This window comes from Saprolegnia diclina (genome assembly GCF_000281045.1).
Source record: "Saprolegnia diclina VS20 unplaced genomic scaffold supercont1.22, whole genome shotgun sequence".
NCBI classification, from domain to species: Eukaryota; Oomycota; class Saprolegniomycetes; order Saprolegniales; family Saprolegniaceae; genus Saprolegnia; species Saprolegnia diclina.
The window spans coordinates 174,903-195,424 of NW_008246089.1; the positions used below are offsets into that span (position 1 = coordinate 174,903).

General features: G+C 58.8%; 8 protein-coding genes across 8 annotated transcripts; 4 read left to right on the forward strand and 4 right to left on the reverse strand.

Annotated features, from left to right (window-relative positions):
• Positions 1–1,072: 1,072 nt before the first annotated feature.
• SDRG_07577 (hypothetical protein) lies at positions 1,073–2,639 on the reverse strand. Its single transcript, XM_008613419.1, has 3 exons — positions 2,579–2,639; positions 1,854–2,526; positions 1,073–1,804 (listed from the first exon to the last, which is right to left on the reverse strand). Exons 1-3 carry the CDS (start codon positions 2,602–2,604, stop codon positions 1,109–1,111), a joined length of 1,395 nt encoding a protein of 464 aa, XP_008611641.1. The 5' UTR covers positions 2,605–2,639; the 3' UTR covers positions 1,073–1,108.
• Positions 2,640–3,587: 948 nt separating this feature from the next.
• On the forward strand, positions 3,588–5,787 carry SDRG_07578 (hypothetical protein). Its single transcript, XM_008613420.1, has one exon. The coding sequence runs from the start codon at positions 3,676–3,678 to the stop codon at positions 5,665–5,667; it is 1,992 nt and encodes a 663-aa protein (XP_008611642.1). The 5' UTR covers positions 3,588–3,675; the 3' UTR covers positions 5,668–5,787.
• On the reverse strand, positions 5,673–6,798 carry SDRG_07579 (hypothetical protein). Its single transcript, XM_008613421.1, has one exon. It carries the CDS (start codon positions 6,757–6,759, stop codon positions 5,770–5,772), a length of 990 nt encoding a protein of 329 aa, XP_008611643.1. The 5' UTR covers positions 6,760–6,798; the 3' UTR covers positions 5,673–5,769.
• A 1,680-nt stretch (positions 6,799–8,478) lies between these two features.
• SDRG_07580 (hypothetical protein) lies at positions 8,479–10,150 on the reverse strand. The gene has a single exon (XM_008613422.1). The coding sequence runs from the start codon at positions 10,120–10,122 to the stop codon at positions 8,539–8,541; it is 1,584 nt and encodes a 527-aa protein (XP_008611644.1). The 5' UTR covers positions 10,123–10,150; the 3' UTR covers positions 8,479–8,538.
• A 773-nt stretch (positions 10,151–10,923) lies between these two features.
• Positions 10,924–13,710, forward strand: SDRG_07581 (hypothetical protein). The gene is made up of 5 exons (XM_008613423.1): positions 10,924–12,143; positions 12,196–12,301; positions 12,348–12,638; positions 12,694–13,275; positions 13,329–13,710. The coding sequence occupies exons 1-5, from the start codon at positions 11,239–11,241 to the stop codon at positions 13,626–13,628; spliced, it is 2,184 nt and encodes a 727-aa protein (XP_008611645.1). The 5' UTR covers positions 10,924–11,238; the 3' UTR covers positions 13,629–13,710.
• Positions 13,711–13,734: 24 nt separating this feature from the next.
• SDRG_07582 (hypothetical protein) lies at positions 13,735–15,027 on the reverse strand (the record flags this gene model as incomplete). Its single annotated transcript, XM_008613424.1, has 5 exons — positions 13,735–13,905; positions 13,951–14,239; positions 14,284–14,643; positions 14,690–14,875; positions 14,927–15,027. The coding sequence occupies 5 exons, from the start codon at positions 15,025–15,027 to the stop codon at positions 13,735–13,737; spliced, it is 1,107 nt and encodes a 368-aa protein (XP_008611646.1).
• A 557-nt stretch (positions 15,028–15,584) lies between these two features.
• SDRG_07583 (hypothetical protein) lies at positions 15,585–18,030 on the forward strand. Its single transcript, XM_008613425.1, has 8 exons — positions 15,585–15,663; positions 15,721–16,061; positions 16,145–16,213; positions 16,259–16,969; positions 17,020–17,178; positions 17,231–17,488; positions 17,543–17,683; positions 17,734–18,030. The coding sequence occupies exons 1-8, from the start codon at positions 15,621–15,623 to the stop codon at positions 17,968–17,970; spliced, it is 1,959 nt and encodes a 652-aa protein (XP_008611647.1). The 5' UTR covers positions 15,585–15,620; the 3' UTR covers positions 17,971–18,030.
• A 491-nt stretch (positions 18,031–18,521) lies between these two features.
• On the forward strand, positions 18,522–20,522 carry SDRG_07584 (hypothetical protein). The gene is made up of 6 exons (XM_008613426.1): positions 18,522–19,113; positions 19,167–19,518; positions 19,569–19,718; positions 19,773–19,926; positions 19,979–20,084; positions 20,139–20,522. The coding sequence occupies exons 1-6, from the start codon at positions 18,575–18,577 to the stop codon at positions 20,470–20,472; spliced, it is 1,635 nt and encodes a 544-aa protein (XP_008611648.1). The 5' UTR covers positions 18,522–18,574; the 3' UTR covers positions 20,473–20,522.

Consider the following 20,522-nt stretch of genomic DNA (forward strand, 5'->3'; position numbering starts at 1 on the left):
CCCATGCTGCCGATCGAGTGCATTGGGAAATGACAACAGCGAGGATGTGAACGTGCGAGTACCGGTACCCTTTGCTGACATTAAAGGGATGTCGAAATGGATGATGTATTGCCAGGCGCGTACTTGAAGCGCACGTCTCACAAGATGCTCTGGGAAGTATATAGCGATTTGTATGCACCTGCGCTTGTTCTGGCCCGATAGCATATATCACTGCTTGGCCAGCGCACGTTGCACCATTGAGCTTCAGAGTGTTGCGCAAGACAAACAACTTGTCGAGCATCTGTATCCACAGCGACTATCTTGTTCGCAGCGAGAATGAATACCTTTCGTCCAACCCTGTTCCTCCATCTGGATTTGCTGTCGGCCGGTATACAACGATGCGGTCGTGGACGAGCTGTGGTAGGATCGCCAGTCGCACTAACGTTACTGGCCATCGCGCCAGTGTGCACTGTGATAGCAGCGCTGCCACGCGTCGCTGCACTCAAACTACAATTCGTGAAAGAACGGAGCTGGGAAAAGTGCGTTGAAACAGTCGCTAAAAGCCGTCTTACCCAGTTTATGTGAAACATGTAGGACGAATCCACTCAATGGTGTTGATGCCCCAGCAAAACGTACCGGTAATGCTGTGCACATACACGACAAAGCCAAGGATGTGCAGCCAAGAATACGCCATCGAATCGACCGTTCGTGCCAACTCTGTCGAGAGACCAAGACCAAAGACCAAGACAGCGAAGTGAGAAACCGACAAATTCGAATAATGTCAACTAGCATTGAAATATCGCATCATTATATACCCATGTGACACACCTACGTGGTGACGCGGATAAGAGCTGAGTTTACTACGTACCAATCACATGCGACTCGTGGGATCCGCGGCTCACAAACTGTGTCAACGCCTTCTCTGCGGCGAGAGTGAAATCGGCCAGTGAAATCGGCCAGTGATAGTATCAGCGCAAACAATCTATTCCTCAGCGAGTGGAGTCCATGAGGAGCCAGGGCTGGGACGGAGCTCCCTTGTAACGATAGGCGCTGACACGACTCGCACGCCATCCAGCGTGTGACAGCAAATAAATTGAACGGCCAAACGACGAGTCGATACCTTGATTATTTACGGATAAAACTCGCGCCGGAGCTTGTACATGGTCATGCTAAAGCAGAGGACGCCGACGCAGATGCCGGTGCCGAGCATGAGCAGCGGCCCGAGGTTGCGCCACGACAGCAGCGGGCGGTCGTCCAGCTGCAGCATGTAGAAGAGCGACGGCATGATAAAGATGATGAGCGAGCCCGCGACCGAGCCCACGATACTCAGCGGAATTTTGACGCTCGGAACAAACAAGGCGGCGCTGAGAATGAGCACGATCAGCAACAGCGTCGTCGTGCGGTACACCGTCGTGGACGCGACCGAGCTCGGGAGCTGCTTGCCGTGGGTCACTCGGAGCACAACCGAGAGCACGCAGGACCGGAACGGCCACATGGCGATCGGCGCGCAAAAGAGCAGCGCGACGCCCATGCAGAGCCGAGCGAGCCACAGCGGTGTCTCTAAACCCGGGTAGACGGCGAGGAACGCTGGTGAAAAGTTGAGCAGCACATTGTCCATGGTCTTGTCGCCAAAGGTAAAGACGCCGCAGAAGCCAATGACGGTGTAGAGCAGAAACGAGAGCGAAATGGCACCGACGACGGCGCGGTTCATGCGGGCAAGGCTGCGGTCGCGGAGCTCTTCGTACACGGGCAGCGCCGTGTTGTGGCACGCAAAGGCCTGGATGAGCAGCGTCACCGTGTAGACGGACGTCGAAGTAATGTTCACCTAGTCGATAACATGAGACATCCATACGACTGAGCAAGAAGAGAAATACCGCGGGAACAGCCACGGGCGTAAACGTCGCCGACGACGACACGACGAGGTAGACAGCAAAGAAGAGGCACACCACGTACGTGACGGCGCACGTGGCCAGGATGCTCGAGATGCGCAGCTTCCCAAGGCGGCGGCTGAGAGAGAGCGGCAAAATGATGCCAAACGTAAAGAGCAGCGTGACATAGCTCCGGTTTGCATGGGCAATACCAAAGATCGCGCAGAGGAGGTCCGTGATGAAGATAAAGTACGACGTGAGCGTGCCAAAGCCGCCAAAGATAAAGGTAAACTCTGCGAGGTACGTGCCGTACTTGCCCATGGTGTGGTGCCCGAGGCTTTCGTATGTCTTGGCGGCCGAGTCGCCGGCGAGGTCGCTCGCACGCATGAGGAGCGACACCGAGTAGCGCGTAATGAGCGCGATCCCAACCATCACGATCAGGCCCGCGAGCCACCCGCTCGACGCGATCGCAAACGGCACCGCGAGCGTGCCCGAGCCGAGGATCGTGTTGGTGAGCGTAAAGACCGACCCGAGGACCGTGCCCGTGCCCTTGTAGTCCTTGATCGCAAGCGGCGACGGCGGCGCTGTCGCAAAGAGCGGCAGCGACTCGGGGCTGATCTGGTGCGTCGGCGACATGACGTACTCGCCCATGGACACGGGGTCGTGCGCCGTCGATTGCCTAGGCCGGGCGTCATGATACCAGTGTACGGCTACGACGATGGGCAACGTACGTGGTCGCGAGCTGTGCGGGCGCCATGAAGAAAGGTCGATTGGCTGCTCCAAGGATCCTGCCAAGGATATCACCCATTGCGGCTCGCAGCGGATTGGTTGACCATGGCCAATCAGAACGCTGGATTCGATGGAATCATCAATTGCACTGCGATTGGTGCATCGAAATACCATGCAGCCAATCACATGCAAGTTGCCGTTTCGTAGCCAATCAAATGCGAGGTTCCAAATCCGCCGAAGTCGTGGACCACCACAGATCGCGAATTCCGAGCGACGTGCGATGGCCATCGCCGTCGCGCACCGTCATGTGCGCCGTCAACGTAGCATCTCGACAACGAGGTGCAGACAAGCAGCTTATTGAACTGCTTGGATATAGCCTTCTTCTGCCTCTACCGAGCGCTTCTGCTGCAGCGCGAACGAGGACGAGGCGCCCAACTTGAGAGAATTCTTGCGCGCGGACGTGTCGTCGTCGTACGCGTGGTATCCCCGTAGCAGTGCGGCAAAACGGTACAGCGGCTTGTCGTCGATGCTCAGCGATGCTGTCGCTCTGTGGGTTCCTGGTTTGGACGCCACCGACGCACCGCGGCTGCTCGCTCTGGAAACCATTTGCGTCGTCGCAAGAATGATGATGGCGCGTTGGTGAGTTGTGAGCGAAATGGAAGCGAGAGAACCCGTCGATCGCTGTGCTCCAGTGCAGTGCAATGCTCTGTGTAACTGGACCAGCACCAAGCACCGCGAGACAGCGTCTGCGTCCATTGCTGAGCATGCGTCACCCCAGCTTGGTCATGGCCAACGCGAGCGAGGACGATCCTCTGCAAATGCATGCGTGCTGTGGCCACGTGCTGTCGCCAAGTCTAGCACTGCGATGCTGTCCAGCGTCGCAACCACTGCAGTAGATAGCCATTGAGGTACTCAGCCGAGTTGTGTGCGAGAGTACAGCGCACTTGCTGCATCGGCGTTGCTGTGCGAGCTCTGTGCACCATTTCCTTCGAGTCCCAAAAAGAGGTGTCCCGACGTGGGACACGAACGACATCGGCGTATCATCTTTGACAGGCTTTTCGGATCCTCCCAAAGGTCATTCGATTGAGTTTCACGGGATATGGCGAGCAGTGGCGCGGACGAGGCCGCGATCGTCGCGCAGCTCGCGCTGGCGGACGCGCGCGCCAACGTCGCGTTTGCCGCTTCGCTGCTAACGCACTGCATCAAGCGGCGTCTTGACGAGCACAGCGACGAGCCGTGCGAGCTGCTGGACCTCGACGATGCGATTGCGCACCTCCAGCGGGCGTGGAGCACGTGCTTTCCCGACGCGACCGCCGAGAGCATTTGGATCCAAGAGCACATTGCCCGCGCACGTGCCTACATTCGGCGGTCGCACGCCGCAGCCTTCGAGCGCAATGCGTACGACCACGTGATCGAGTCGTTCGGGCACTTGGCTCGCTTCCTGGACGCGCCGTACATTGCACTCGCGCTGCGGGACCGCGTTCTCGCCAAGCCGTTCGTGTACAAGGCGGTCACAAAGAACAGCAAGAAGAAGAGCAAGGTCAGCTGGCAACAGTGCAAGGACGACGGCAACGCGTGCTACCAGCGCCGCGAGTTTGACGCAGCGATGGCGCTCTACACGACCGCGCTTTGGTACTCGCCCAAGGAGCCCACGCTCTACTCAAACCGCGCGCTCTGCGAGCTCCAGCTCAAGAAATTCGACCTCGCGCGTCAAGACGCTATCGACGCACTCGCGCTCTCGCCCAGTGGTAGCGTCAAGCTCTACCGAATTCTCTCGGAAGCGCTCGTCGGCTTGCACTGGTACCACGATGCGCTCGTCGAATGTGAAAAAGGACTCGCGCTCGACCCGAACGACAGCGTGCTCCTGAGCCGCTCCAAGCACTGCGTCCACGTCCAAGACGAGATGGAGTGGCAGACGCAGGTGGCCATCGCCGGCGTTCAATCGGCGCAGCTCGAGCTCGGGCGCAAGTTTGCGTCTGGGCACCGCGGCTACCGCCGAGATGCGGCCAAGGCGACGCTGTGGCTGGAAAAGGCTGGCCGACCGGCCGACGAGATCCGCGCGATGCTGGCCTTTGGCGATAAGATGCTATCGTACGAGGCCGAGCATGGCGGTGACCACGAACTCTCGCTCGAAGCGCGGACGCACCGCTTTTGCCACGTTTTGCTCGACAGCTTCAAGCCGTCGGACAGTAGCCAAGCCCATTGGCCCATCGTCGCGTCGCACTTCAAAGCTGCGTACGACCGCGGTCTTCCCGGCGCCGGCGCCAAGTACGCGCAGATTCTACGGCTCGGGATCGGAACGCCCGTCAACGCGGCCGCCGCAGCAGACGCTGTGTTGCACAACGAGCCGTTTGACGACGAAGAGCCCGACGAGATAGTCGCCGATGACGAGGTGACGCCGGGTACGGCCCGTGTGTTGGGCGACGACGACGGCGACGACGGTGACGACGACGGCGACGACGGTGACGACGAAGCGAACGAGTTTATGGACGTGGCCGAGACGTACTTTCGCAGTGCGTGGGACGCACTGGACGCCCGGGACGTGACCGCAGCGATGGCAGACCTGCGCGAGGTCCTCGACATGGACGACGAGCCGTCCGTGTTTGTCGACTTTGCGCGGCTCGTGCTCGCGTGGCTCGAGCGCGGCACCAGCGTCGTGCCGCTTAGCGGGCCGTGGCACCACCTCCTCGACGCCGAGCTCGCGCATCTGCGGCGCGAAGGCGACGACATGTACGCGCACCAGCTGTACGCCAAAGCGATCGAGTTTTACAGCCGCGCGCTCAACTGGACCACGCTCCGTAACGACGTGCTTCGCATTGCGCCATTGGACGCTGACGAGCGCGGTCTCTTGTACTGGAAGCGCGCGCTAGCTGGCTTTCACCTTGGGCTCTACGGCGACGTGTGCGCCGATATGGAGGACGCGGTGGATTCGAGTAGGAACAACATTGCGTTCTACCGGCTCTGGGCCAAAGCCGCGCTCCTCGACCACGACTACGACGCGGTTTTGGACGTTTGCGACGACGGACTGCAGCTGGACCCGCACGACAAGGACCTTCTCTCGCTCCAGGACGACGCCGAGGCCTTCTTGTAAACAAATGTTAGAAAAACGCCATAAGAGAATGTGAGGCTTTTGCGTCACCTCATGGCTGCATTATTGTTAGTACATGGAATATACTAACACGTGCACGAACAGCTAGTCGTCGCAGAGCACATCATGGGCCTTTTGTAGCACACGGAGGAGGTTCACGTTGCAGAAGTCGTTCATGTCCGCCGGCAACGCCTCGCCTGGAGGAATCGCAAGCAGCACGCGCGTGTCGATGCGAAGGATCGGGTGCTGCGCACCGGCGGCGTTGTCCAGCGTCATGGACCCGCGTCGGGACGGCGCCGGTAGGTCGCCCACATGCGTGATCTCGTACAGACGGTACTGCAGCTTTGTCGCGTTCTTGTCGACTCGCATCAAAAGCACGTACTTGACGCCAACGTAGTTGGACCACCAGTTGCCCGCGACCCGAAGCCCATTCCACTTTTGTGAGTAGCCGACCTCGACGGCTAGCGTCACCCAGTGCTTGAGCGCACGCAACACGCGAGGTGGTCCTTCATCGACCGTCGGCGGTGGGCCTCGGTTGAGCGTGCGGAACAGTGGCCCGAACGACGCATCGGCCTGCTTCTTCTTGCTGCCTCGGCCGCGTGACGCCGTGAACGAACCACGTGGGGCCACCTCATCGCGATCGCCTGAAGCGTGGAGGAACTCGCTCACGAATTTGTGGATGACCGCCTCGTGCGCCTCCGATGGAAAGTCCGTGATGATGATGCTACCGTTGACGAGGTCGACAAAGCGCAGCGCGACCGGAGCGTCTTCGTCGTCCTCAAAGTAGGCGTTGAAGACCTCGACCGAGACACCAGAGATGACGACGAACGGCTTCTTGGACGTCGTCAAGTGGCGTCGCATGCGATCGAACGAGATGTCCTCAAAGGCCTGCTTGATCGAGTCGAGCGTGGCCGGCGGCGACGACGGGCGGACGTCGCACTGCATCGTCGCGACCTCGGCCTTGAAGCTGGTGACCATCTCAGCGAACGTGGGCAGATGCGCCTTGTTCTGGCTCGTAACGGCAACAGCTGGCTCCTCGGAGCGACAGGACGCGAGACAGGGCATGGCGTCGAGAGGATGGACGGCTGCCGACATGGCTTGTCTGCCGGCTGCTAGGCAAATTCTGAACTGCGACGAGCAAAGTATAAAAGAAACATTAAAGACACACAAGCTGGATAAAAGAACGACTTCAATGATGTTGAAGCGGGAAGGTCTGACAGGACCGTCATTCTGCATATCTTTGCCGCTCCCGCATCGTTGATTGGCTAAAATGTGGTCGCAAATGGCAACCTTCTCGCACATACGAACCATACGCTGACGACACCGTATTCGCCCGATGGGACTCTGGTGACGCACGGGCGACCTCGTGGCCCAGCACGCGCTTCGTGGCGGCGAACTGCTGCAGGAGCGCGTCTTCTTCCGGTTCGAGCCCATGAAGGGAGACAAGACGGAAGACACGCAGGTACGCAGGTCGACGCAAGTTGACTGCCTCGTGGGCGGGGCATCCAGCTAAGAAGCTCGGCAACCTCCTCGATGACGCGGTCGATTGACGCATTCGGTAGCAGCTGGTGACAGCAGCGCTCGACAAGGTGGAAGATCTGGATACGCCCGGTCTCGTCTCGGAAGGCAACCGCGTGCGGCGGTCAAGCGCTCCGCGCTCCTGATTCGCTTGAACTATTGTGGCTCGTGGGCCCCGATGCTGACGAGCTTGGCGAGCCTTGGCAGCTTGCACCGCCGGCAGCTACGCTGTGTGTTAGGTATTTACCCGAGGAAGCTCACCGACGTCGCGCCTATGAGCACTGCACAGCGTCGCGTTGAGCGAGGTCGTTGCCCGCCAGTGTGCCAACGTTGCCAACGTCGGCTTTCCCGACCCGTTCGAGCAGACCCGATGGTAGCATTTTAGGTCACATCCAGCTTAATCTACTGATCGTCCCACACCGCGACCTCCACTTGCTGACGCCACCTCCATCGCTGGCGTCTCTCGAGGACCTCAATCAACTGCGTAGCTTTGCTTCATCACGACGCTTGGAAGGACTGTACGGAGAGTATCGTCAAGGGCCGTACTCGGAGGCAGTGACCACAGATGATTTACACGAGCTCCCGCACCTCTTCGCAGCCACGGTGCGTGAACGAATGAAGAATAATGCATCTGGCTTGCCTCCACGTTGGCCAAGTCTATGCAAAAGATCTCACGCAAGACATATCCACTGATAAATTGCGTGCGTGCACGAGAGTATCCTAGCTCGCCCTCGACCTTGAATGTCTATGCTGCGGCCGCTCAGTGTGCACAAACAAGGTTCTGTCGACGCATCCTCTTGGCTCGGCAGCATTGTGGGTTGGGCTGCCTCCATGACGTGTCGGTTGCACAGCCCAAATAATAGTAGCACCTGAAGTTAATAAAATAACAGTATTTAATAAAGGAATACCCCATGCATTTATAGTTTCTATACCTAAAGGCCATACAGAACCTATTTCAGGAGTAGGAGCTAATGCTGAATGAAAAAATGCCCAAAAAAAACTTAAAAAGAACATAACTTCACTAATGATAAACATTAACATTCCGTTACGTAAACCTAATTGTACTTTTAAAGTATGTTGACCTTCATAAACAGCTTCACGAACTACATCTCTTAACCAAGTATAAAAAACAAATAATATACTAATTAAACCTGTAAAAACTAAAAAAATACTCCCAGTATAACCATGAAACCACATAGCAGTTCCGAAAGTAAAAAATAAACAACCAAAAGATGCGAAAAAAGGCCAAGGACTTGGATCAACTCGTTCCCGACAGGTGCGACAGAGCCAAGCAGGTTTGTTGTGTCATCCTCATCTAGTATTATTTGTTAATTTAAAAAGCCATACACGCGTAGTCTAGGCGAGGATGTGGGCCTCGTCAAAGCTGTCGTCGCGGAGCTCGGTGATGTACTCTTGCGCGACGTTATCAAAGCCCGAGACATCATCAATGTTCATGCCACGCGTCTCGTACCCAAACACAATGAGCACGACGGCCGTCGCGACGAGAACGCCGCCGTTGAGCCACATGATCGCCTCGGGCGACCACCCGTGGTCCGAGAGGATCGGGAGGATGTACGCGCCACCAATCGCACCGATGCGCGAGATCCCCGCAGGGTACGCGGCGCCCATGGCGCGGATATTCGTCGGGTAGTTTTCCGGCGTGTACGCATACAGCGCGCCCCACGCGCCCAGCATAAAGAACGAGAGGAGACCGCCGGTGACGAGGAGGTTGGCCGCCGTCGGCGCCACGTAGCCAAACACAATCGCGGCCGCACACGACCCGAGAAGGAATGCGGCCAGCGTGAGCTTGCGGCCAATGACCTCGACCGCGTACGCAGCCGCAATGTACCCGGGCACTTGGCACGCGACCATCGCCAAGAGCGTCCACGTCGACCCGTTCAGATCGAACGCATTGGACTTTTGCGCAATGATCGTCGGCAGCCACGTGTAGATGGAAAAATAGGCAAACGAGAGGCCGAGCCAGATGACCCAGAGCACCATCGAGCGCTTGAGGTAGACGCCGCGGAAGAGGAGTGCGACCCGCTGCCGCGTCGAGAGCCGGCGGTAGCGAAAGACGTCGGCGGCAATTTCGTCGGCGACCTTAGAGTCGGTCGTATTGTTGTTGTTGTTGTTGTTGGCAGAGACGTGGTAGATGCCGTGGTCGGCCTCGATCGCACGGACGATGGCTTCGGCTTGGTTGGACCGGCCGACGCTCGCGAGCCACTTGGGCGACTCGGGCACAAACATGCGGGCCGTGAGGGCATACAAGACAGGCAGCGTCGAGAGCGCAAAGACCCAGCGCCACGACACTTCTTTCGTGACTTCGCGCGCGAGGACGATCGCGAGGATGCAGCCAATGGGCCAGAAGGCGTCGAGGACGACAATAATGCGGCCGCGCGTCGCTTTGGGAGAGAGCTCTTGGACCAAAGTGGTCGCGACCGGGAGTTCGCCGCCGAGACCAATGCCAGCGATGAAGCGGAACGTGAGCAGCATGCCGTAGCTGTCGGCGACCGCGCACATGATGTTGCCAAACGCAAACGTGATCATGGTCCACGTGAACATGGGCTTGCGGCCGTACATGTCGGCCATGTGGCCAAAGAGGAACGACCCGACAAGCGAGCCGGCAAAGACCGACGACGAGAGTATACCGCGCTCGGACGACGTAAAGACGCGGTGGTACTCGGTCGCAAACTCCGACTCGATAAGAGTGAGGCAGTACGTAAAGAGAAACGTGTCCATCGCGTCCATGGCCCAGCCGACACCGGCCGAGTGCAGCAGCTTGAGGTAGTAGGGCGAGATGCCGCCGCAGCCGCGGGTCGTTGGGAGCGCGTCGAGGCGGTGCGAAATGGCGGCCACACTCGCGCCACCCATCCGCGTCATCGTCGATTGAAGTAAAAGCTCAAGTGAACAAGCGAGGCAAGCTTCAAGAAAGGCCGTCATCCATCGACACCAGGTGGATGCGTTCTTGTTGACGCCAAACATACTGTACACGAGCGCGCCATTCATTATTCAAGCGCCAAGTGGTGCGTTACACCACGGTGACGCGCGCCAAATGCCACGCGCCCACCCAAGGTTGTCTCACATTGCGCTTTGCACACGCGGCTGTTGAGACTGTACAGAGAAATATGTGATAGAAAGAGCAAGATTTGATAAACACGTACTCGACGCCTCTACCGTCCCCTGGCACATTCAAGTGCATCCTTGGACACTCTTTGCCGTGCGAACCAAGGTGCACGTACGCGCCGCAACAGGTGCATCCCAGGGCACCCCAGGGTGCATCCCGTGCTGACTCTGACGTCTGATTGCACGACTCTACGATGACAGTACATTTATAGGTACTGTAATACATGTAGCGGCTGGCAAAGTGCACATTGCACTTGCGGATCGCCTTCTTCGATCTTCTGATATGCCGAAGGGCCTCATGTGTGATACGTGTGATAGACGCGGTACAGTAGTAGCACGTGTGAGACCCCATGCTTTGTTACTCGTTGTATGGTGATACGCCCGAGATCGTTTTGAGCTGCAGTGATTCCAGGCGGAAAGGCGAGACGACGGCTTCGTCCTCGTTCGCGGTCGACGTTCTCGGTCGTTGTTCTGCAAGGCAGCATGGCGATGTGCGTCGTCGAGCAACGCCTCTCGACGTTCGATGTCGTACAGGCTGCCGTCGCAACGACGGCGATGAATGGGTGCCACCACCTTGTTTTTGGCACTGGTATTTTGGGTATCTGGTTACGAAGCTTAGAAGTCGGTCCGTCCTTTCGAGTTGATTCGCACCAAGCTCGACGCAAGCGGCTCGGTCGACCTCGTGCAGTCCAACAGAAGATGTTCGCTTCATTGCAGCTCACAGCCGCAACCACATACAGCCTCCTGCAGCTTTTGATCACACCAAAGAACCACAGATGCCCTGGCCTTGGATTACGGAGTCTCAGCTCCCGAACTCACCGCAGGAGGCTGACGGCGAAAAGTCGAAGAACGATGCAGCATGCTATCGGGTGCGAAAAGTGAGAACGACGTTCGATCGAAGCAATTTGAAACGCCAAGCAGCCAGACGCGGACATGGGCAAGTGGCGGCCATGGCCCTCGTCGCTCACAGCGTTCGTCGCTGACAAGCTCAAGCCCAAGCCCATTGGGCTTGTCCCCGCGCTCCTCACGCCAAGCCCGTGTATGACGCCGGACGACGCCGCGCTGGTCTGGACGCTTCTGCAACATGACGCCGCGTGGCGCCTCTCGTTCCTGCGCGCGTGCCTCGAGCTTCTATTGCGCAGCAAAGGTAACGTGGCCTTTGCGCAGCGCGTCGCCAACACGGTGCATCTCATGGACGTTTTCTTCTTTCCGCTGGACGTCGCGCCATTGGGTCTCGACTTTGCCCTTGTGTCACCGCTCTTGCAATGGAGCCTTGGCCCGGCGAACAAGTGGCGCGCCATCGTGCTCGACGGCGTCCGCCTTCCGCTGGCATGCGAGGCGTATGCGCCCGGAGCGTACGCGGCTCTGCCGGTGGAGACCGAGCCAACGACGATACGCAAATCCAAGTCGATGCTCTTTGCCCGGCGCAACCGAACCAACACGGCGCTGACGAGCTCGACATTCTCGTCGTCCTTGACGGGCACGTTCGCCGTGACGCCAGAGAGCAAGGGAAACATGTCCCCGTACACGCTGCTGCAGGTCCGCCACCACCTTCTGTGCCGCATCGATGTCGATGCAATCATGGATGCGATGATGAGTCTCCTGCGATCCCTGCCTGTTCCTTCGGTCGAGTTTGTGGCGCTCACGATTCTCATGACCGAGGCGCTGACAGTAGCGCCAACGCGGAACCGTGACTTTCTGAAGCAGCTGCGCCATACGCTTCAAACGCTCGTGTGTCCCGTGAGCTTCGCGACCAAGAGTCGCCTGGAAGCAGTCGTGGAGAGCGAGCTCGAGAGGCCCGGCGAGGCGTCCCGACGCCGGCTTGCGATCGCCTCCGAGTACGAATCGCCCATTATTGACTTGGCAGTTGTGATAACATGGGGCCTGTAGTGTGGTCGTGGTCACCACTGCGGTCGACGCACCCTTGTGGCAAGTGCGGCCACTGGAAGAGTTGTACCACATCACGACAGGAAACGTGCATGGCAAACTGCAGAGCGTATGTTCTCTCGGTAGAAGTGGAGATAGGACCTTTGTGAGTGTAGCTCATGCGGCGACGGGAGAAGCCGTCGTCGGGCTCGCTGCCTCTCGACGTGGCGCGGCTCGTGTCGCATTTGCACGGCGACTTTGACCTGACGGACGAAAGCCGTGTTGTGGGCTTTTTATGCCAGCACCCGTATCTTGTCACCGACGTACTTGCGCAGCTTACGCCGACACAATCGTCGATCCTCGTACGCGTGTCTCTCTTGGCGTCCGTGCTCGAGGCCGCCGCGGTCCCCGTCCGCCCGTTGCGAAGCCTCTGCTACGGCACCCGCAACGACAACGATACGTCCACCGTACGTCATTTTGCGTGGTCTATATGTCCGACGTATTGCTGATGAATGCACGCAGACAATGCGTCCGTTGTCGCCAGTGACGATCGATACGACGTACGCGCCCTTTCCGGCGACGGTGTTTCCGTCGTTTGCACTCGCTCCGCTGCGGATGACGCAGGCGGTGACATCGCCCGTCCACGAGGCGAGTCGCTTGCGCGCCGCCCTGCCGGTGCCCGGTGGGAGCGACTTGGTTGTCTTGATGGGTGACGACGGACTCTTCCACCAGTGGCTCACAAGTGTCGTGCTGCACACGTCGTACCCCGCCCGTGTTGTGGTATTGCCGCTGCCCTCCGCGCCGTCCACCATCGCGCGCTACGTGGCGTCCATCGACATGTGGTATCTCCGGTACCTCTACGGTCCCTTGCTGAGCTCTGGGACCACGACGCTGTTGTCACCGACGGCCTTTTTAACGTCGATCGAGCAGTCGCTACTGCAGTTCTATCTGCACGTTGCAACGAACGTGGTGCATCTCGCAGTCTTTCAATGCCGCGTGCTCGGGCACTTGGCACCGTTTTGCTTTGCGTGCAGCATCTCGCCCAAGCGCGTCCGCGGCCACTTGATGCTGCGGCTGCTGCTCCACACCAAGACACTGCTGTTGGTACATTCGACCAGTCTGACCATATCTCGAACGGACATGGTATTTGAATGTAGAAGGCGACCCACGTGGCCATTGTGCACACGACAGCGATGCAAGCGAACGGCGGCCCGTGGTCCCGTGACGGCGCGAGCCCGCTCTTGGATGTGACAGCGACGCTTGTCACCGGCGACAAGCGGACGGTGCAAGGCATTCTGTCGCTGCACGTGTCGTCGCGGCATGGCTTTGGGCAGGTAGCATTGGACGACCAGCTTTGGACGCCGCCGCCAGGGGCGACCGACCTCGAGGTCGCGCGGCACCCGTGGCACGTGCCGCTCGCCGTCACGTTTCCATTTGCGCACCATCTTGGCAAGTAGCTACGACTCCACACCTAATCAACTCCACGACGAATCGTTATCAAAGTGTCGAACAATAGGGTTATGTAAACTATGGTGTTTGGATGGAAAACGAGCAGGTGGCGCGCTACGGCTGGGGTGGTCGACCTTCCAGCGGCGGCAGCATGACGTTGCTGAGGCGTTTGGCTTGGCGGGGCGAGATGTTCAAAGGCGGCGTCGTTGGCGGCTGCGGCTGCATCGGCGGCGGCTCCGGCTCGTCCTTGCCACTACTGTCCGTGACGACAACCTTGGTGGCGAGCTACGTGTCCCGTATAAGGTTTGTCGCTTCATAGAGACATCGTACGTGGGCTAGAATCGCCGACGTCTTGGTTTGCTCGACCTCGGCCGACTGCACGCTCGCTTTCAGAAGCTCGGCGTCTTCTTGGAGCTTGCCATGCTCGTGTTCAAACCCCTCGAGCGTTGGTGCTGCAGCGACCGTGCACGCAGCGAGACGCGCCTCGACGACGTCCGGCGAGAAGCAGCCAAAGTGCTTGGCAAACTCGGCGTCGCCTGGTACCGACTGCCGGGCCACGTGGCTCGTGTACTCGAACGGGAACACGAGGCCGAGCGTTTGAGTCCGTACGTCCCGAAAGCTACAGTCGCTAGTATTCGACGTTGCTTGGATAGCAATTTGTACCCAACTTCGACCAGGTGGACGATCTTGGCGTAGAGCGGCGGACCGTCGAGCGACGCGAGCGTGTGCAAGCGCGGGAGCAGCACGATCTCGAGTGCCGGTGTGCTCGGCGACTGGTAGACCCACACGCCAATGTCCCCGTTTGCGCTTTCACCAATCACAACGTATGCTTCTGTGCGGAGCCGCCAGAAAAACTTGGGGGCTATGTGCGACAGATGCATCGTCTTGGGCGACGGCTGCGACGCGAGCTCGGCCAGCGCGGCGGCCTGCTTGACGTTGAGCTCGTGCATGAACGAAAACGCGTGGTGTCGGTCAAAGAGCACACGGTTAGGAAAGCTCTTGTCGCACGTCGCGCAGTAAAACCTGAATATCATAACTGAGGTGCATGGCCATGAGACGGAACTCTTACGTCGAGGGCGAGGGTGGCGTCGTCGTGGACGCTGTCGGGAGACTCGATTTGCGCTGCACGAGCGACTCGTCTACTTTCGACTCGTTGAACGCGACGTGGCCCATCGTGGGGCGCGGCTTCATCTTGCGATTGAAAGCGCGGAGGATGCTCGGGCTCGCCTGGATCTGCGCCTTGATAAAGGGCATGCTAATGTCATCATGACCGTGAGCGGGATGCAATGGAAGCAAGCAAAGGGACCGGAATTTGGGGGGCGACACCGACTTGGGCGCCTGGGTCGGCGTCGTCTCGGCGAGCGGCGTCGTCGGTGTCGCCGTCACGGACGACCGGCGAGCGTGCATGCCAGACGAGAGCGATTATAATGTTCTGTCGCGACGGTTTTCGCTGCAGTTTTCACCGACAACGCGCAACGCCACGAGCGTTGGCAGTCGTCGTCGCTGTCCATGAATGTTGATATCCAAAGCACTCGCTTCCCCGCTCTCCCGTTCGCCTGCATATCCAAAGCTCACCACGCAAGGAGGCAGCCACGATCCTCGCCACCACCGCTATGCCCAGCTTTGATCTTCGTACGGGCGGCGTGCTGCCGTATGTGGCGCATGGCCGTTGTTGCAGAAGGTCTTGCCCTGTCATGGTCACGATCTTTCACGTCGTCGCCGGCAAAAACGAGGTGTAGCTTGCGCCTAGCGCCTCGAGGCCCAGCGTGCCCATGGTATGGACCCGGCGCGAGCGAATGCCACCAAGCGCAGGGTACGGCAGGCAGGCTATCACTGCCTTCCACGAGCCGACGGTCCGGTATTGCGCGCTTGTGGCCGCAATCAGCCAGCATCATGGGACTGGGCCATCCGGATAGTCGTATCCGGCGCAGCGTGTTTCTGGGTTTGTGGCAGCGGCATTGTAACGGTAACCCAGGCGACGGAATTATCAACACAGGCGCATGGACTGGCACGACTCGGAGACGACGGAAGGGACCGATGCATGTAGGTCGCCGGCGAAGGCGAGGCCCATGGCCTCATGCGCATGCTCGGCGCTTCTAGGGGCCGGCTTGAGCTCGAGCTACGTGGCACCGCGGCCATGGCAGTGGGACCAGTACTCGCTGCTCGCGTGCAAGCGCGGGTACCTCGAGAAGCAGAGCGTCAAGGACAAGTCGGTATGGAAGCCGCGCTGGGTCGTCCTCGACGGCAACGTGGTCATGATTTACAAGAGCGAAGACGATGTGCCCAGCACGCTGTCGCCGCCGGCGTACGACGAGAAGAGCATTCCGCTCGACTCGGTCGCGTCGATCGGGACCGCCAAGGACTATGGCGCCGCGGCCTTCCAAATCAAACTGCACGAAGAACACCGAACGTATGTCTTCCGCGCCGACTCGAAGGACCACGTACGTGCCACGTCTTTGTCGCGCCGTGTGTCTATCCACGACGCCATGTTCGCACGTCGAGTTGGTGCTTATTGCATGATTAGATGAACGACTGGCTCTTCAAATTTCAGTGCTGCATCGCCAACCTTATATCCGAGATCCTACGTTACCGCGTACGTACCTACGCAGATGCAGGATACGCATGAAGCGGTGTGTAGCGAGATGGCCGCCCGCGACTGAGCTCGAGCTTTACGCGCCACGTCGACGTGACACGCCGCCAGCACCGTAGTCAGTCGTTTGACTTTCGGGAGATGTCGCGCTTTGACGCGACCGTCACACTGCAGCAACTCACGAATGCCAACAGCATGCTGCGGTATTCCAGCGACTCGAACTCGTCGAGCAGCCAGGTGCGCAGCCCGCTCGGCGGTATCCTTTTTGCGCTCGATGACGTTGAGACGCCCGCCGACGAGCTCGACGACCATCGACACTATGCATCGCCGCCGTCCTCGTCTTTCTACGCGCCCTCCTCACTTTACACGTCGCCACCGCCGCCGGTTCCGACTGCCGCATCGTCGTTTTCGTCGTCGGCCAGCATTGCAATTGCCACGACGTCCGCGAGCGGTTCCGTGCCAGAGCTCGCGCAGTGCACATCGCCGCCGACTGTACCAAAGAAGAAGTACATTCCGCCCCAACTGCGGCCGGGATACAACCCGGAACCAGCGATTTCGATGCCCGAGCCGTCGCCGCCGAACGGCCCCATCGACTATCGCGAGCTCCGTGGTACGAGCAGCAAGGAAGGCACGACCGTGTACGGCGCCACGTCACTCCTCGGGAAGCGCTCGAAGCTCGAAGATGTGATTTGCTGCCTTCCGTCGTTTGCGCCAGAGGCCGCGCTGTATGGACTCTTTGACGGCCATGACGGCGACGCGGTATGCGTCCTCTTGGTCTATAGCATGGTGTGGGAATGTGCATATTGTAGGCCGCGCTGTATGTAAAAGACAAGCTCCCGACCTACTTGCGCGCGCATCCGCAGCTAGCCGCCGATTGGCGTCGTGCGTGCCGAGAGGTGTTTGCCCGTCTCGACGACGAGTTTCTCGTGTCGGCCAAGCCCACCGCGGGCACGACAGCCAGTCTTGTCGTACGACAAACGTTGGTGTTTCGATCCGTGGTAGGCTCAGTGCCCTTGCTAGATTGTCCGGGGCCACAAGCTCTTGACGGCCAACATCGGCGACTCGAAGGCGGTCATCTCGATTGGCGGGCAGGCGCTGGACATTATGGACGTCCAGACGCCTGGTCGGCCGGACGAGATGGAGCGCATCTCGGCGGCAGGCGGCTGGGTGCATGTGGACAAGGAATTGCACATGTCCAAGCTGCATCAAATGGACCTCAAGGACCCGTACATTCAGGAGAAGGCCAAGCGCGTCGTCAAGCTCATCGAGATCTTTCGGGTGTGTATCAATCTATCAATATGATCCTGGGTCTGATGCTCGTATATTGTTTAGGTCAACGGCGACCTCTCGGTGTCGCGCGCGATCGGCGACATTGAGTACAAGCGCCCCAACAACTATACGCACTGGCAGTACCCAGAGCTGCACCCGCGCACGTTCTCGGGCCCGCTCTTGATCCCCGACCCGGAGTTTCAGGTGCGAAATCTCTTCTTGATCGAGAAATATACATATATGTATACGTGTAGGAGGTTGAGATCACGCCCGAGGTCGAGTTTGTCGTCCTCGCGTGCGACGGACTCTGGGACACGATCACAAGCCAGGAGGCGGTCGACATTGTGCGCGCCAAGTTGCGCGCCGAGTGGAGCATGGAAGACATTAGCTACCACCTCGCCGAGCTCGCGATTCGATCGGGCTCGATGGACAATGTGACGGTCGTCGTCGTCGTGCTGAATCCGCTTCAAAAGGACGCGGGCACGGCGTAATAAGTGTCAACTCTGAAGCAATAATATCAAGACAATATCAACACCTGGCTACACAAGTACTAGTACACCACATGAGAACGACCACTCGAACGAAGCGGTCTGCCCTACAACCTTGGTTCACAGAACAGACAATTCTGTGGGTTGGTGGAACATTTGGGAATCGTTCAGATATGGAAGATGATGCAGTACGAGTAGAAAGGTCGGTGGGATACTCGATAAACACTGTATAGTACTTGTATATGAATAACGAAGCGAGCTATTCAAGCGTGTGTGGCCCAAGTAATGCGAATACTGGGTACAACGTGCATCTAGGTGCGCCTCGGTCCGACATGCTAGCCGTCAGCGACACTGCGCAAGTCAGTGCTGTTCGAGTGCTGTGTGCACGGCTTTGCCTTGTCGTATGCATGGCGCTATCACCTGTAGAAGGATGTTTATGGTGATGTCGCCAGACGCAATGACAGATTGTCCAACACACACAAGTTGGCGCCGCATACGAGCCACAATATGATTGGCTAAAATGTTCTAGCGATCCGCCAATCAGATGTTGGTATGCCACCTGGACGCTCTGGCACGGTTAGAGCGCAATCCTGGCGACGTGGACGAGATGGCCACCGAGGTGTCCCCGCTGCTGACGCCGCCCAAGGCGGTTGGATCGCACGTGAGCCTCGTCGAGTGGGCCGAGGTCGAGAGCCTCACACGGCCCGAGGTTGAGGCGCCTGACGAGGAAGAGACGACGTCGACCTGCTGTGGCCTGCGCCTGCCATTTAGCTGGCGCACGCTCTGGGCGTACGCCGGTCCAGGCTGGCTCATGAGCATTGCGTACGTGGACCCTGGCAACCTCGAGTCGGATTTGCAAGCCGGCGCGTACGGCGGCTACGAGCTCATCTGGGTGCTCTTTGGCGCGACCGTCATGGGCTTCTTCCTCCAGACGCTCTCCGCACGCCTCGGCGTCATCACGGGCAAGAACCTCGCCGAAGTTTGCTACGCCATGTACCCGCGCTGGGCGTCGTACATTCTATGGGTCATGACGGAGATTGCGATCGTCGGCAGTGACATCCAAGAGGTCCTCGGCTCCGCGATCGCGCTCCAACTGCTCTTCCAGCTGCCGCTCTGGGTCGGGTGCCTCATCACGGGCGTCGACACGTACGTTTCCGCTATTTCGTGGACAAATGGACAATTTGATGCGTGGACCGTAGACTGACCTTCCTCTCCTTGCATCAGTTTGGCATCCGCAAGCTCGAAGCGTTCTTCGTCGCGCTCATTGCCGTCATGCTCGCGTGCTTTTGCATGAACCTCGTCCAAGGCGGCGTCGACCCGATCCCGGTCCTCGACGGCTTTCTTCCACGGCCGCCGTCGCGCTACGCCACGACGCAAGCTGTTGGTATCCTCGGCGCCGTCATCATGCCCCACAACTTTTATCTGCACTCGGGGCTTGTCCAGTCGCGCGCCGTCGACCGCACCAACGCCCGCAAGGTCCGCGAAGCCAACAAGTACTTTACGATCGAGTCGGCGGTCGCGCTTCTCGTGTCGTTTCTCATCAACCTCGCGGTACAAGACACGATGACTGTGTGTACAAGCTGGCTTGTTACCTACTGTAGGTCATGTGTGTGTTTGCCAAAGGCTTCTTCTCGCCCGATTGTCTCCAGTCATTCGAGACGCATGGCGTCAACACGGCGTGCGTTCCGCTCAACACGTCGACCACCGAATCGTACGGGTCGTGCCAGCTCATGGAAGGCTCGCGGTCCATGGTACGCTAATATATATCGTGCGAGATGGGGAATTGAACTCGCATTGTGCAATAGGGCGTGTGCCAAGAAATTGGGCTCTCGGGCGCCGGCCTCGCCCTCCGCGGCGTTCTCGACGAGTACTCGGAGACGATCTGGGCGATCGGCCTCCTCGCCGCCGGCCAGAGCTCGACTATGGCCGGCACGTACGCGGGTCAGTTTGTCATGGAAGGTACGTTATTGTCATCTTGTCCAATATTTAGCTGACAATATGTGTATATTAGGCTTTCTACGAATCCAGTTGGCGCCGTGGAAACGTGTAGCGCTGACGCGCGCAGTGGCGCTCGTGCCGGCCCTCGCTGTTGCGATCTGGTCCGACACGCAACCGGGGTACGCATCTCTTTGTATCAACTTGATAATCTGAGACTCGTGTCGATGATGTAGGGCCAGTGATACGATTGGCGAGATGCTCAACGTGCTGCAGTCGATCCAACTGCCGTTTGCGCTGCTGCCCATCTTACATTTCACGAGCCACGTGGGTCTTATGGGCGCCTTTGTCAACTCGACGACGACCAAAGCCGCGGGCTGGGCGGTTGCGCTCCTCGTCTGTCTCGTCAACCTCTACCTCGTCGTGCAAAAAGTTGATATGACCGCGATGGGCCCAGCGTCGCTTCTCGCGTTCGTCTCGGCGGGTACGGGTTACGTGGCGTTTCTTGCGTACCTTGTGCACACGGAGCTCCAGCAGTATGCGTGGTACCCCTGGACGCGCAAGAACTAGAGTACCCTCGTGAGAACCTGACAAATCGCATAAACGAATTTTGCTGCGAG

Coding starts and splice junctions, on each gene's coding strand:
- SDRG_07577 (XM_008613419.1), bottom strand. CDS start 2,604: ATGGCGCCCGCACAGCTCGCGACCAC. Junction 2,527..2,578: donor CCCGCACAGCTCGCGACCAC/GTACGTTGCCCA, acceptor CGCCCGGCCTAG/GCAATCGACGGCGCACGACC. Junction 1,805..1,853: donor CGCCCGTGGCTGTTCCCGCG/GTATTTCTCTTC, acceptor GTTATCGACTAG/GTGAACATTACTTCGACGTC.
- SDRG_07578 (XM_008613420.1), top strand. CDS start 3,676: ATGGCGAGCAGTGGCGCGGACGAGGCCGCGATCGTCGCGCAGCTCGCG.
- SDRG_07579 (XM_008613421.1), bottom strand. CDS start 6,759: ATGTCGGCAGCCGTCCATCCTCTCGACGCCATGCCCTGTCTCGCGTCC.
- SDRG_07580 (XM_008613422.1), bottom strand. CDS start 10,122: ATGACGGCCTTTCTTGAAGCTTGCCTCGCTTGTTCACTTGAGCTTTTA.
- SDRG_07581 (XM_008613423.1), top strand. CDS start 11,239: ATGGGCAAGTGGCGGCCATGGCCCTCGTCGCTCACAGCGTTCGTCGCT. Junction 12,302..12,347: donor TGCATGGCAAACTGCAGAGC/GTATGTTCTCTC, acceptor TTGTGAGTGTAG/CTCATGCGGCGACGGGAGAA. Junction 12,639..12,693: donor ACGACAACGATACGTCCACC/GTACGTCATTTT, acceptor GAATGCACGCAG/ACAATGCGTCCGTTGTCGCC.
- SDRG_07583 (XM_008613425.1), top strand. CDS start 15,621: ATGGACTGGCACGACTCGGAGACGACGGAAGGGACCGATGCAT. Junction 15,664..15,720: donor GACGGAAGGGACCGATGCAT/GTAGGTCGCCGG, acceptor CGGCGCTTCTAG/GGGCCGGCTTGAGCTCGAGC. Junction 17,684..17,733: donor TCCCCGACCCGGAGTTTCAG/GTGCGAAATCTC, acceptor GTATACGTGTAG/GAGGTTGAGATCACGCCCGA.
- SDRG_07584 (XM_008613426.1), top strand. CDS start 18,575: ATGGCCACCGAGGTGTCCCCGCTGCTGACGCCGCCCAAGGCGGTTGGA. Junction 19,519..19,568: donor CGTTTCTCATCAACCTCGCG/GTACAAGACACG, acceptor TACCTACTGTAG/GTCATGTGTGTGTTTGCCAA. Junction 19,719..19,772: donor TGGAAGGCTCGCGGTCCATG/GTACGCTAATAT, acceptor ATTGTGCAATAG/GGCGTGTGCCAAGAAATTGG.